Source organism: Brienomyrus brachyistius, unplaced genomic scaffold (genome assembly GCF_023856365.1).
Source record: "Brienomyrus brachyistius isolate T26 unplaced genomic scaffold, BBRACH_0.4 scaffold27, whole genome shotgun sequence".
Lineage (NCBI taxonomy): Eukaryota > Metazoa > Chordata > Actinopteri > Osteoglossiformes > Mormyridae > Brienomyrus > Brienomyrus brachyistius.
Window position 1 is genome coordinate 2,242,608 of NW_026042306.1, and position 14,279 is coordinate 2,256,886.

The 14,279-nt window shown below is 44.4% G+C and overlaps 1 protein-coding gene across 4 annotated transcripts in view; it reads left to right on the forward strand.

The window, feature by feature from the left end:
• Nucleotides 1–9,669, forward strand: part of LOC125720948 (signal-induced proliferation-associated 1-like protein 1) — a 145,550-nt gene extending 135,881 nt beyond the window's left edge. For all 4 annotated transcript variants that reach the window (XM_048996854.1, XM_048996857.1, XM_048996855.1 and 1 more), the window contains one exon: nt 4,871–9,669. In XM_048996854.1, the coding sequence (XP_048852811.1) occupies nt 4,871–5,014 (144 nt within the window). In that variant the 3' untranslated portion in view covers nt 5,015–9,669. The remainder of the gene's footprint in view (nt 1–4,870) is intronic.
• Nucleotides 9,670–14,279: the final 4,610 nt, after the last annotated feature.

Here is a 14,279-nt window from a genome sequence, read left to right on the forward strand (position 1 = left end):
CCCTTCCCACCAAGTAGTGAGTCCTTTGCGCAGCACTGATGGCCAGACACTCCTCACGGACAAGGTGTCCATCATGAACCGCTGGGCGGAATATTTCCAAACTCTGTTCAGCACCGATCGCATTGTCGACAACCCTGTGATCCAGTGGATCCAGCAACAGCCTTTGAAAGAAAAGCTGGATTTGGCGCCAACCCTCAAACCATCAAAGCCATAGATCAACTGAAGAGTGGCAAGGCTGCAGGCGCCGATGGCATCCCGCCAGAAATTTGGAAGCACGGAGGTACAACACTGCACTCCAAACTTCATGAACTCTTAGTATGCTGTTGGGAACATGGAAAATTACCGCATGACGAGATGCAGTCATCATCCCCCTTTATAAGCATAAAGGAGAAAAGTCTGACTGCTCCAACTACAGGGGGATAACCCTCCTTTCCATTGCAGGTAAAATCCTAGCAAGAGTCCTTCTCAACAGGCTGATACCTGCTGTTGCAGAATACCACCTCCCTGAGAGCCAGTGCGGCTTCAGAGCCAACAGAGGTACCACAGACTTGGTCTTCGTGCTCCGTCAACTACAAGAAAAATACCGTGAACAGAACAAGGGACTGTACATCACCTTTGTCGATCTGACTAAGGCATTTGACACCGTGAGCAGGAAAGGCCTATGGCAGATCATGGAACGACTAGGCTGTCCCCCAAAGTTCCTTAACATGGTCATGCAGTTGCATGAGGATCAGCGTGGCCAGGTCAGAAACAACAACGACCTCTCAGAGCCCTTCCCGATCCTCAACGGAGTGAAGCAAGGCTGTGTCCTCGCGCCAACTCTCTTCACCATCATCTTCAGCATGATGCTACAGCGGGCCACAGATGGCTTCGGAAATGAAGTTGGCATCTATATACTATACCGCACCGACAGCAGCTTATTCAACTTGCGGCACCTACAGGCCCACACCAAAACCCTAGAGCAACTTATTCGGGAGCTACTCTTTGCCGATGATGCCGCCCTTGTAGCCCACACAGAGACTGCACTGCAACGCGTAACGTCGTGCTTCGCAGAGGCAGCACAGCTCTTCAGACTGGAAGTCAGCCTGAAGAAGACAGGGGTTCTACACCAGCCTGCCCCAAAAGAAGCGTACCACCCACCCCACATTACAATTAGCGAGACAGAACTCAGGGGAGGCGACGGACAGGACGAGGGATACGGGACCTGGAAAACAAGAAGAAAACCATCAACGGGGCACAGGGAACAAAACAGACAGACAAAACTGGCACAGGGGCAAAAGCCACGACAAGACCTGACACAGGATGGGAAACGCGGACAGACAGATCAGGAAGGGAGACACGGAGGGAACAGGCGGGACGAAAGGGCCAGGAGTGAATGGATGGGACACTGGGGAACGAGGAGCAGGGACGGGAGGAACAAAGGGACGAGGAGCAAAAAAGGAGGGGCAGAGACAGGAGGCCAAGGAGAGAAGGAGGGGGAATAAAGGGGAGCCCGAGGGAGCCCCAGCAGCGACGGGAAGCAGCTGGAGGGGCCGCAGGCAACCGGGAGGCCGGAGCAGGAGGGGACCTCAGAGGGACTGAGGAGGCAGGGCGAGGGACAGGCGAAGGGGACAAGGAGGGAGTCGGAGGGAGCACCAAAGAAGGCGCTGAGGGAGCCGGAGGGGGAACTGGTGAAGGCAAGGAGGGAGGGGAAGCTGCAACAGGCGACAGCAAAGCCATAGCCGGCCTAGGCAACGTCTTCCGACGAGCCGGAGTGGGGGGACCCGTAGGCGATGGAGGAGCCGTAGCAGGGGAACCCGCACTCGACCGACAAGGAGTTGGAGGCGGGACCGAGGTAGGGTGATGAGGCTTCGGAGGGGGACCTACAGGCGACCGCCAACCTGGAGTCCCCGGACCCGTAGGCGCCCCCCGAGCCCTAGCCAAGGCGAGCGAGGGCGAGCCAGGGGGCAGGGCGGGTGGGACCCTAACCCTGCGCCTGTGTCCTCTCCCCGTACGGGACCCAGACATGCGGGGTCGACCTCGCCGGGGCGAGGGCAAGGACATCACCAGAAGGGTCCCCGAGGGGTCCCATTCAAGCTCCTCCACCTCCAAGGAGGGAGGAGCGGTGGTCGGACTGTCCGGGACATCCTCGGGGACTGGGGCAGGAGGGACAGGAGCTGGAGGGACTGGAGTGGGGTCAAGGACAGGAGTCACAGGGGTTACAGTCACAGGCAGTGGCAGAGGGAGTGCCTCGGGCGCAGGAGCTGCCGGCAGAGGCGGCTGCTTGGGCGCAGGAGCTGCCATCAGTGGCGGCTGCTTGGGCGCAGGGACCTCCAGCTCAGGCTCCATAGCTAGAGCAGCCTCCCCAGGCCCTCTGCTAATCTCTCCAAGCCGCCCCGAGGAGAGGCGGAAGAGAACACGGCGAAGTCACGCCACAGCTGGGCGGAGAGCTGGTCCCCCTCCGGGGAACCCTGTGTGGCCGGTTCCTCCATCACCCTCCAGTAAAGTCCCTGGAGGGTGAAGAATTGATCCACAACGGTAGCGACTGTAGCAGGCAGAGGTGAAGGCAGCGCCTCGGGTGTAGCTGCTGCAGGCAGTGGGACTGGCAGAACAGACGCAGGCGAGACAGGCGTGGTCCCTTTACCACAGGGGATGGAGTCTCTCACCTCGCTGGCCCCCTTATTGGCCAGCCATGCTGGCCGGAAGAAATTCCGCTCGAGGGGAGCCGTCCGTGCAGGCAGCTTAGCAGCGGTGGTGACCTCCGGGAAGCACTTCCGATCACCAGTAGGAAGCGAAGCAGGGACAACCATGCACGCTCCCAGGGCGATCGTCGGGGCGATTGCCTGCTTTCTCCGCTTCTTTCGCCTTCGGGTCATGGTCAGGGAGGGAGGCTGCGCACTGTCCGACAGGGCGGACAGCGGGAGGACAGTCCCCGCGACTCGCGGCGCGACCCACCGCTCCGTCCTGCGCTGGGCCAGCTGCCGGAAGTTTTCGCACACCTCCTCCGCGAGGTGCGCATCCTCCTCGAGGCACAGCCCCTCCAGAATGTCCCGGCTCTGGCTCACGAGCTCCCACGTCCTGGGATTTTCCTGGATGCCGGGCTGGGCGACCTAGAACAGCACCTGACCTACGAGACCGAGGTACTCCTCTTCGGTCACGGAAGATGCTTCCGTCGTGAGGTCCGTCATTCTGTCAGAGTTTTGCCGGGCAAGCAGGTAATACGGGTAAGCGAACGGGCAGGCAAGTGGGCAGGAAGCAGGCAAGGAGGCGAAATACGGGGAAAGACGGGGATTTATTAAAGGAAGGTAAGATAACCAGCTAGGAGACATCGACTAACGCTAACCAACATCAATGACGGACAAAAACTAAGGCAAGACATGGACTGAAATAGACAAGACTGGGCGAAAATAATCGGACACAGCTGGGCAAGATTAGGGAAGCAGACGTGGATAATCAGGGGGTGTGGCACACACGAGGATCGGATGAGCCTGGCATGACAATCTGTCACGCCTGGCTCGTACGATCCTCGTGTGTGCCACGCCCCCCTGATTATCCATGTGTGCTTCCCCGATCGTATCCAACTGTACCTTGTTATTTTGCTCTGTCTTGTCTATTTGAGTCCATGTCTTGCCTTAGTTCTTGGTACGTCATTGATGTCAGTAGAAGTTTGTACTAGTGTTCTGTCCTGCCCATCTCAATCCTTCATTAAATCCCTGTCTTTCCCCGAATTCCGCCTGTCTGCCTGCTCCTTGCCTGCTTGCCTGCCCGTGCACTCACCCGCCTCATCGGCGATCGTGATACAATCTGCAGCCATCCCAATTAGTAGAAGAAATACTCAAAATAACAAATCAGAATAAAAAATCTCAAAATTATATAAACTAATATCTATGGCAAATTCAATGATTCCCATTCCAATTGAAGCGTGGGAAAAAGATCCGTCATTCACTCCTGATAATGAATTCTGGCTCCAAATCTGTCAGAACACCTTCACAATGACTAATAACACTAATGTTCAACTTATACAGTATAAGGTGTTCCACAGAGTACACATCACCCAGCACAAAATGCACAACATGGGATTTAGAGAGTGATATTTGTTCACATTGTACTTTAAAAACTGTAGATAAGTATTTGCACTCCATCTGGTCGTATCCCCCAACTCAACATTTTTGGCAAAAAGTCTTCTCACATTAATTAATGGAAAAAATAACATTACAGCATCAACTTCCACATTTCCAAGAATTCCTGGGTTCTTTTATCACCCCTCTAGACTTGCTTGTGAACTCCCAACAAACACATACTGTACATTACATTCCATCTTAAAACTATTAACTAACTAATCTAATTAATTCCCAACATTCCCACACATCATCTACTTATTTATTTATTTATTTATTTAGCTGATACAAATATACAGACACCTTATTTGTCTGTCCGTCTGTCTGTCCATTTGTGTGTCTGTGTACGTCTTGTCAAGTCTCTCTCTTCTCTCTCCTTTCCTGTTTAATGTTATTATTTATTGTCAAAAGTTTTGTTTTATGTGTTGTGCTGAGGGGGGAATCATGTCATGAGTATGTGGGTGGGTGAGGTACAGCTTCTCTAAAGTTTTGTAACTGAAACTGTCATTAAAAATAAAGTTGTCCTCCAAAGGGGGAGGGGTGGTTGCTGGGCAAAAAAAAAGAAAATGTCATCGTGCATTAACCCTATAGTTCACTTACAAGAAGGACTCGATAAGTGCAAGAAGGACTTGACAAGTAGAACTGTGATTTACATTTTATTGATTTCCCAGTTCTTGAAATTTTTTTAATCATTTTTAATTTGGAATCTCAATATCGAACCCTGTCCATAAGTGGATCATATAGGTGTTACTTACTCATCTTAATGTTTTCAGGAGAGGGAAGAAAAGATGATGTTGCAGACCCAGATCCAAAGTCTACGTCAAGAAAACCAGCGTCTGCTGCAAGAATCCCAGACGGCCTCAGCTAAGCTCAAAAAGTTCACAGAGTGGGTCTTCAACACTATTGATATGAGCTAATCCAGAGTGGGAAGAAGGAAAAGTCTTTTGGCACCGTCGTAATAGAACCAAGGTAGACTCATCCAGAATTCCGGTTGAATATGGGCATTGTAGAGCTTATTTAAAACTTCTTTTTCCATCACAGGGTTAAATGTACAGTGTCTGTTTTTGGGAATCGAGCCAATTTTAATGTTTTTTTCTTAGATCTTCTTGAATATTTATTGGTTTAATGTTTTATTTATAAGTAATCCAGACACTCATGGATTCACAGGATATTCTGCCTTCAGTTTTAGATTTTAACTTGTGTTCAGAGCCAACTGAAAATACGTATATTGTCTCTTCTGGACACATTTTATAAAGAGAACTTATGTTGTACGGAAGATAAAGGATATCAGTAGCCTTCTATGTTCTCTGTCAGGGAAATCAGGGGGACAGGAGAAGGGGGCAGGACCAGCATAACCTTTTCTAGATGCAACTGGGAGTGTCATATACTTTGAGTTACAATACGGTCAATATCTATGTGGGTATGTGGTTTGACATTCTAAAATTATGAGTATAATACAGATGAAGAAATCATTTTAGTGACAAACTGAAGATTTGGAATCTTTTAGATGTTTTGCCTTGAGTATTATACTTGGGTTACTTCAGTAATTATTGGATATTTATTTAGAGGGCTAAAAAGCTGTAAGATAGCATTCTAGAATTATCTAACAGAAATTCCGTATCCGTATGCAGTTTGAATTTAATTTTCAAAATAAATACAATTTAAATACAGTAATGTGAAGACAGAAAACCAATATTTGTAAATCTAAGTAAAATAGATCTAAGAAGTGGGTAGAAAAAGGCAAAGGAGAGAGAGAGAAATAGGGACAGAAATAGTGCAGTGACAACCACCTAGCAGAGAAGGGGAAGGCAAAGACTGGAGTCACAGCCTCATTAAGTGGCTCGGCAGAGAAGGATAAGATGATTACAGATGATGGTGAATATCTGTATTTAGCAAAGACTTTCTTCCTGATAGAAACTTAAGCCGCAGGCAGTATTGCATAAATGAAAGCATTGGTGAGGAAACACAAACATTCACTTTTACCACTCTTCATTTCTTCAAACTAAACTCTGCTGCCAGCTTATTACAAAGGATTCATTGGGATATATTTTGTTCTTTTTTGAAATGGCTTATTGAGTGCGATGCTTTAAATACATATTTATAGACCATAAATTAATGATGATAGTAAATTATTGTGATACCCTAAATTTACTGCTTACGGTGCTGAAAAGCATAATGGTTTTGTTAATGTTGTTGGCAGGTAATGCAGCAACCTGTTTAGTTATAACTGCCATCTTAACCTGACCTGCATAATCAATACTCAGAGAAAAAAAGGACTCCAGACATAATTCAGTAGATATGTTCTATAGAAATAAGGTCAGCAAATACATTCCCTGATGAATATGAAAACATTCTGATAGTGATATAATGCATTTTGTAAGGTTTGCTTAACCTCATCTCACCTTTTCACCATTTTCCTGAAGATAGTTAACAGATGTCATACATCACTTAAAAATGACCATTATCATCATCCATATAATGAATTGAATCTGGACCACATAAGAATGGGTTGGCAAATTTGTTTGAGCATCCTATTCTTGGAACTTGTTGTTTGTTATAGACAACCCATTGCTTAGTCAGAAGTCACCTAAACGGTTGAGGAGACCACTCTTCTCAGTCACACCCTCCAAGTAACGCTATTATTCCCCACATTCAAGCACCTTACCTAGTTTTTCCAGGATGGCTACTGACTCCTGTAATTTTTATTTATTGCCATACTTTCTATAGGACTTTCAATATGGGGAACTCTAAAATAGCTGGGACTCCATCTGTAATTGAGAGGTTTTGTTCTAGAACCCATGCTATGTGTAGATGGAAGGTGGACTAGCTGATACCCTTCACCCTCCAGAGGTAATATTCCACTTTCCCAAAGCCAGTGTCTATTGCCAAGGCCTGGTCTGTCTGCATCCTCCCCTCTCGTACTTACCACCCAAAAAACACCACAATGACTCCCATCATTCATCATGTGGATGGTGAGGCCTTAGTATGGCTGCACATAGTGAGTTCAGGTGGAGCCCAATTGGGTTCCTTGGTAGCCTGTTCCCAGGCACTTGCCATGTGAAATTCATGATAATCGCAGGAAAATGGATGACCATTAATATTTATTACAAGAAGATGTAAATATATACATTTAATATTTAATGATCTATTTATGGTAGCTCATCTTATCAGACATCAAAACATGACCAGCTACCCTGTTGCTTTTACATGTTTAGTTCGTGAAAACTGCTATACAAATTAAAAAAAACTAGCACCATTCTGTCAAATGCAACAGAGGAACTACCACAGATTTAAGTGCTTTTGTTTAAAGACTCTTCATCCTGCTGTAAAATAAAGCTATTTGAGTTATGTTGGTCATGCAGCCTTACATAATGAAATCAGTGTGATCATTTCTCCAAAAAAATGATAACATAGAACAAATGGATGGCAATATTCTATGGATGGTTATGTTGGGAAATCTGTCAGTGATGGGTATCATTAGCGAAAACTCTGTAGAAATTATGCTAATATATTGACATTTTGCACAAATTAATTATGTCAATGATAGCTACATGTACAAATAATGTTTGAGTATATTTTAGCTATGTTGTTTGAGTATGTTTTAGTTGCAGTGTCATACTGTGCAGTTAATTTGTTTTATACATGAAGTATTTCTCCATTACATTGCCTAAAAAAGCTTGCTATTCATTAGTTTTGATTTACACACAGTTTAGCGGCACTGTGCAATGAACATGCTTCTTAGTTACCAGAATTTTTTGGCATCAGCAAATAGGTTTGCATGTCATTTTTGTGGTGGCATTTTAGTGGAACAGCTGCTGTCTAGATAACCACACACCTGGCCATTACACTGCAGTAGCGGATATGCCTCATTGGCTCTGTGCGTGGGAGGTAGCTATGGGTATATGTTTAGTTTCTTATGGCAACACTGATGCAATAATAAGACATTATTTGAATATAAAATAATGAGGCATTCTCTGAATTTGATGATTTTTAAGTGATTATGTCTGTTTTATCAATAAATTTTGTAAACATAAAGCATAAATCTTTCACAGATTAAAATTTTAATAAGATTATTATATGTGAACATAAGAGAACCATTGATAAGTCGTGATTGTTGACTTCAATGGATATAAGCTGCCATAGACAAGTTGTGGACTCAGGGTTATCTGCTCAGGTCCATGTATAAAGCTGCTTCCCTGACCTGTGAGGAGCCTGTGAGTGCATGTATGATTTATCAAGAAGCCGTACAAATCAAGGGAATCATTTTACAAGCACAGCTTTACAAATGGCACCATGTACATTATCATATTCTGATACTATTTTAGTGGCATGGGTGATGCTTGTGCAAGACTAAAAAATATATACTAGATTTGCAACTAAACCTTGTTGCAACACGAAATGGTCTGCAAAAAAAATCTGCCTTTCAATTAGTTTTTATGTCATGGACAGACATTTTTAATCAACTGATTGTTGTACATTATACTGTACAGTTTTTATTAAAATGGAAGACAAGAAGTTTTTCCTTTGTTAAGAGTGATCCATAATTGCAGAATAGACTCATGCCCAAAAAGCCTGGGAATGTCACATTTATAAATGCCTGGGAAACACTTTATAAAAGTGTTGGCTTAGCAGAAACGTTTTTCATCCCAGTGGTTTACATAGCTTACAACTTAATGTCTTTAGTATGTGTAAAGACATACTGTGACGACAATCGTCTTGCTTTACCAAACCATCTCAAGGACTATTTATGTTAAATAATGATAAAAAGGTCAATACGTTGAACACATTTCTTTTACAAATAATTGTGTGTAAAGTAAAATTGGTGTCAAATATTAGTTAATTGAATAGTTAGGAGCTCCCATTTTGACTTAAAGTTCTATTACATATATTTACATGATTAAAAGATGCTGTTTATTTCTGTGATGTTTGTGAAGCTGTGAAATGGACTGCTAGCCTTATATTGTGTTGCTACTGTACAGTACAACATGTGACCTCTGCAACTGCAAGCATTATAGGCAAATTTGTGATCTATTATCACATTTGATAGATTGTATTTTGACCATATTTGTCAGAATCTATAAGCCATTATTCATGCTCAGTTGTATTGACAGCTTCTTTGGTGATGACAAGCCTGTGTAGTGCAATGGGCTAAAAGCAATCTACAGTCTGTGATTATCTCTCTTTTCCTCAATGGTGTTCTCACTGAGAAGTGAGTGTTCCCTAATTCAGTTGTAGTGGCTACGGAAAACATTGAAAATAATTGAATGCGTCAGTAAATTTCAGGTTGGGTGATTGCCTGCGTTCCTTTATCTATTTGTGTTTTGTTTTTCCTCTGTCTGTTGTTTACAGTCAGCTTAAATAGTTGCCCCCTCCCACATATGACCACTACTTAAAATTGGAGCCCTACATGTGAATGCTTACCTCTTTTGTTTCTTTGAGTTTTGTTCCATATTATTATAAACATCCCATAGAAATATTAATTTAATATCATTTTCGTGTATGATTTACATCTACTGTATTTGTATTAAAGCTGCTTTCATTGTGCATGTTTTTCTCTCAATAGTATTCTTCTTTCTCCTGATGTACAAAATGTTCTTAAAATGTTAGATTGTGTGTATTTACAAGAATATATATACAAAATATGTTTACATATTTTACTAATCTTTTGTAAATCATTAAGTTTCAAAATAGAAAATATTTACAATAGTAATAGGTTTCTTTAAAATAAATGAAGTGCTGTCATTTTTGATGTTTACGTCTTATTGATTGCCTGATATAAAGAGATTTTTTTTGCTGTTACTTAATGGGGTAAATAAATGAATTCATGATATTAGGAAAATGTGTTTTCTTGTTACTTTAAGGTTCCTCGTGCAGAACAGACCACTTACTGACAATTTATCAAAGGAAGTGTATTGAATTACCAACAGGAAGCAAAGGGGAAAAGTGACAGTGACTGAAAATTCCTATAAAGACTCAGAAATTAGTAAAAAAATGGTATAAGCAATAATGTAAATGAATTTAATCCTTTCCAGACCACCAAATAATTGCCTGTTTAAATCTATTTACCTACTTAACTAGTGGTAAAAAAAGCACTGACGATCAATATAAAACTAATACACGCTTGATAAAGCACACAAACAAAAGGTATCTGTACAAGTTTCAGCAGGTCTGTTTTTTTGCTGTGTTCCGACTTTTCAGTAGAGTTGAGGATAGATTTTTCTCCACCAAGCCCATTCAAGGTCTGAATTGATAGAGGTGAACACATCTCGACCCATACAAGTTTTAGCAGGAATGGTCGAGTTCCAAGATATTAGTCAAGGTACAAACTGGAAAAAACACCCATTCAATGTCCAAGTTAGTCAAGTTTTTCAGGTCCTCAAAAAGATATGTGAATGCAATCCAAAAGCTAAAAATATCAACAGTCTCATATTTGTTTGGTTTCTTATGGTCAGGGATAGGGCTGGGTAGGTGTTAAAATGTTGTCATGTTGGGATTAGAGTTTTCCACATAGAAATGAATGAAGAATCCCAAGATACTTACAAATCTGTGTGTGTGGTCCAATGTGTAAAAATAGTACAACACACAAACATGCAATTTCCTGTGGACAGTTACACCAGTCCGCCTACCGCACCAACAGATACACCGAGGACACCATTTCTCATGTCCTACATACTACCCTCACTCATGAGGATGGAAAGAGGAGGGATTATGTGAGAATGTTGTTTATAGATCACAGCTCAGCATTCAACACCATAGTCCCTCTCAGACTGTTCACCTACTGTAGCTGAGGTATCTGTGACTAAGTGACCAACTGAGCGGATAGATTCTGGATTTCCTTACAGGAAGACCCCAGGTGGAGAGCATAGGCAACTATGTATCTAGTGCAATCACCCTCAACATGGGAGCTCCACAAGGCTGCGTTTTAAACCCACTGCTGTACACCCTCTGCACCTACGACTGTGTAGCCACACTCAGCTCAAATTCCTTTGTTAAATTTGCAAATGACACATTAGTGCTCAGCCTCATCTCCAACAATGATGAGTCAGCCTACTTTAAGTAAGTGGAGAACCAGGAAAAGTGGTGCCAGGATAAGAACCTCCAACTGAATGTCATCAAAGGAACTGATTGTGGACTAGAGGAGGCAGAAGGGCTCTTACCCACCTGTCTACATCAACGGTGCTATAGTGGAGAGGGTGAACATTTTCAAGTACTTCAGCATCCATTTACAGCGGGACCTCACCTGGTCCACACACACGTGCTCTGGTCAGCAAGGCAGCAGCTCTACCATCTGGGGCAGTTGAGGAAGTTTAATGTCTCTCCTGCAGTCCTAAAGGCCTTCTACTAGGCTGCTGTAGTATTACATTATGGTTCGATAACTGCTCTGTCCAGGACCAGAAAGCCCTGCAGAGGGTGGTTAGAGCAGCTCAGCGCTGTACCAGATCTGCCTTGCCCTCCCTACAAGACATTTAGAATTAAGCAATCAGAAAAATCTTGGCAAGCTTAGTAGTCTCCTGATAATCTTCCAAACCACGATGGATTACTCACCTCCGCCCCCGGAGTTTTTCCCCTCTAAGCGTAAGTATATCACTATGGCTCCTGTCGTTTGCTCCGAGTGCAGTATGTTTAGTTATTCTTCTCCCGTCATTAGTGGTACGTTTGTCTGCGATAAGTGTCAGCTAGTTGCCAGGCTGACGGAGAAGATCGCAGACTTAGAGGGACATATCCGGACGTTACGGGAGATTCAGGAGAGTGAGAGTTTTATTGACGCAGTGTTAGCGGCTCCGGATATGTCCGCTATAGTGAGCCAGTCTCCCCCCGCTCCGGCAGCAGGGCCTTCGCAGCAAGGCGAGTGGGTGACGACCCGGCGGCATAGCCGTAAGTCCAAACAGGACTCACACCGGCACCATTCACCCATTCACGTTTCCAACAGGTTCTCCCCACTCAGTGAAACACCCACTGAGCCGCCTGTTGAAAGTGCTCTGGTAATCGGCGATTCTATGTTAAGAAACGTGAGAGTAGCGACTCCAGCGGCCGTAGTTAATTGTCTCCCTGGTGCCAGAGCGACCAACATCTTATCAAACTTAAAAGTGCTGGCTAAGAGTAAATGTAAGTATTCGCATATTGTTATCCACGTCGGCACTAATGATGTCCGATTGAGGCAATCGGAGATCACTAAAGCCATCCATCCATCCATCCATTTTCCAAACCGCTTATCCTATTGGGTCGCGGGGGGTCCGGAGCCTATCCCGGAATCAATGGGCACGAGGCAGGGAACAACCAAGGATGGGGGGCCAGCCCATCACAGGGCACACTCACACACCATTCACTCACACATGCACACCTATGGGCAAGTCAGCAACTCCAATTAGCCTCAGCATGTTTTTGGACTGTGGGGGGAAACCGGAGTACCCGGAGGAAACCCCACGACGACATGGGGAGAACATGCAAACTCCGCACACATGTGACCCAGGCGGAGACTCGAACCCGGGTCCCAGAGGTGTGAGGCGACAGTGCTAACCACTGCACCACCATGCCGCCCCGAGATCACTAAAGCAAATTTCATAAAGGTGTGCAGCCTTGCGAAGAAGATGTCCGCGTCAGTAACATGCTCTGGCCCCATCCCTGCTAGACGTGGCGACGAAATGTACAGCAGATTATCGTCGCTGCATCGCTGGCTGTCGGAATGGTGCTCGATAAATGGTGTGGGTTATATAGACCATTGGCGGACGTTCTGGGGTAGGCCTTGGCTTTTGAAGAGGGACGGTATTCACCCCTCATGGGTTGGCGCCGATCTCCTGTCAAAAAGCATAGCTCATAGTCTTAGGGCAGATCGCTGACTAACCAGAGCCAAGCCAAGGCGGCAGGCAAACCGGCTTAACCGACCGCCTGCTAGTCGCTTAAAGTTGTCACCCAGGGTTCATATTATTGAGACTGTGTCTGTTCCCCGCGGTTTTAATCGTGGGGGTTCATTCCACCGTAGTGCATGTCTTAAAAACCTTAGAGAAATTAGACCTAATTCACTTCTGGATAGTAGGTGTAATGTAAACCTAAAACTTGGACTCCTGAACATTAGATCGCTGGCTCCTAAGACATTGCTCGTAAATGAAATCATTACTGATTTTAATCTTGGTGCCCTATGTCTTACTGAGACTTGGCTTAAACCAAGCGAGTTCTTGGCACTAAATGAATCCACTCCAGCTGAATATAGCTATAAGCATAATCCTCGACCCAATCGCAAAGGTGGCGGGGTTGCTGCAATATTTAAGACCGACCTAGGAGTGCATGAAAATAGTGGTTATAGCTTTAGCACGTTTGAAATTATTATTCTTAGTCTTGCTAGCATATCTAAGTGTAGTTCTACACCTCCAATCATCATTGCTATTGTGTATAGACCGCCTGGCCCCTATAGCAATTTTCTTAAGGAATTTGCAGATTTCCTAACAAACTTGGTGGTTACTACCGACAAGGCCGTGATTGTTGGTGATTTTAATATTCATATGGAAAATGATAGTGATCCATTAACAAAAGCATTTACTACCATTCTTGACTCTGCCGGTGTACATCAGAATGTAACTGGGCCGACTCATGCCTGTAACCACACCCTGGACTTGATCCTTAGTCATGGTGTCATGGTAGAACACATATCAATTATCCCTCAGAATCCTCTACTTTCGGATCATTACCTTTTAACATTTCAAATACAACATAACCCCCCTAAGGCCCCAGGTCAGAGGTACAATACTAGACGTTTCATAGCCTCATTATCCGCCGCAACTTTTCTCGATCAGCTCCCACAGTCCTTCAACCTTTCCTCTGAAGCGTCAAGTGTAAATGAACTTGAACAGGTAACCGTGAACATGGTGGAATCATTTCGTACCACTCTTGATCATGTAGCGCCACTCAAGAAAATAAAACATAGAGATAAGAAACCTGCCCCCTGGTACTCTGACCGTACACGGGAACTTAAACAAGCTTCACGCAAGCTAGAACGCAAATGGCGGTCAACAAAACTAGAAGTTTTTAGATCTGCCTGGAAAGAGAGCCTGTCTAAGTATAGACAAGCACTAGTGACTGCTAGGTCTGTGTATCTCTCTAAACTAATAGAAGAGAACAAAACCAATCCTAAATTCCTGTTTGAATCTGTATCTAGGTTAACAAAGAATCCTTCAATGTTAAACTCAC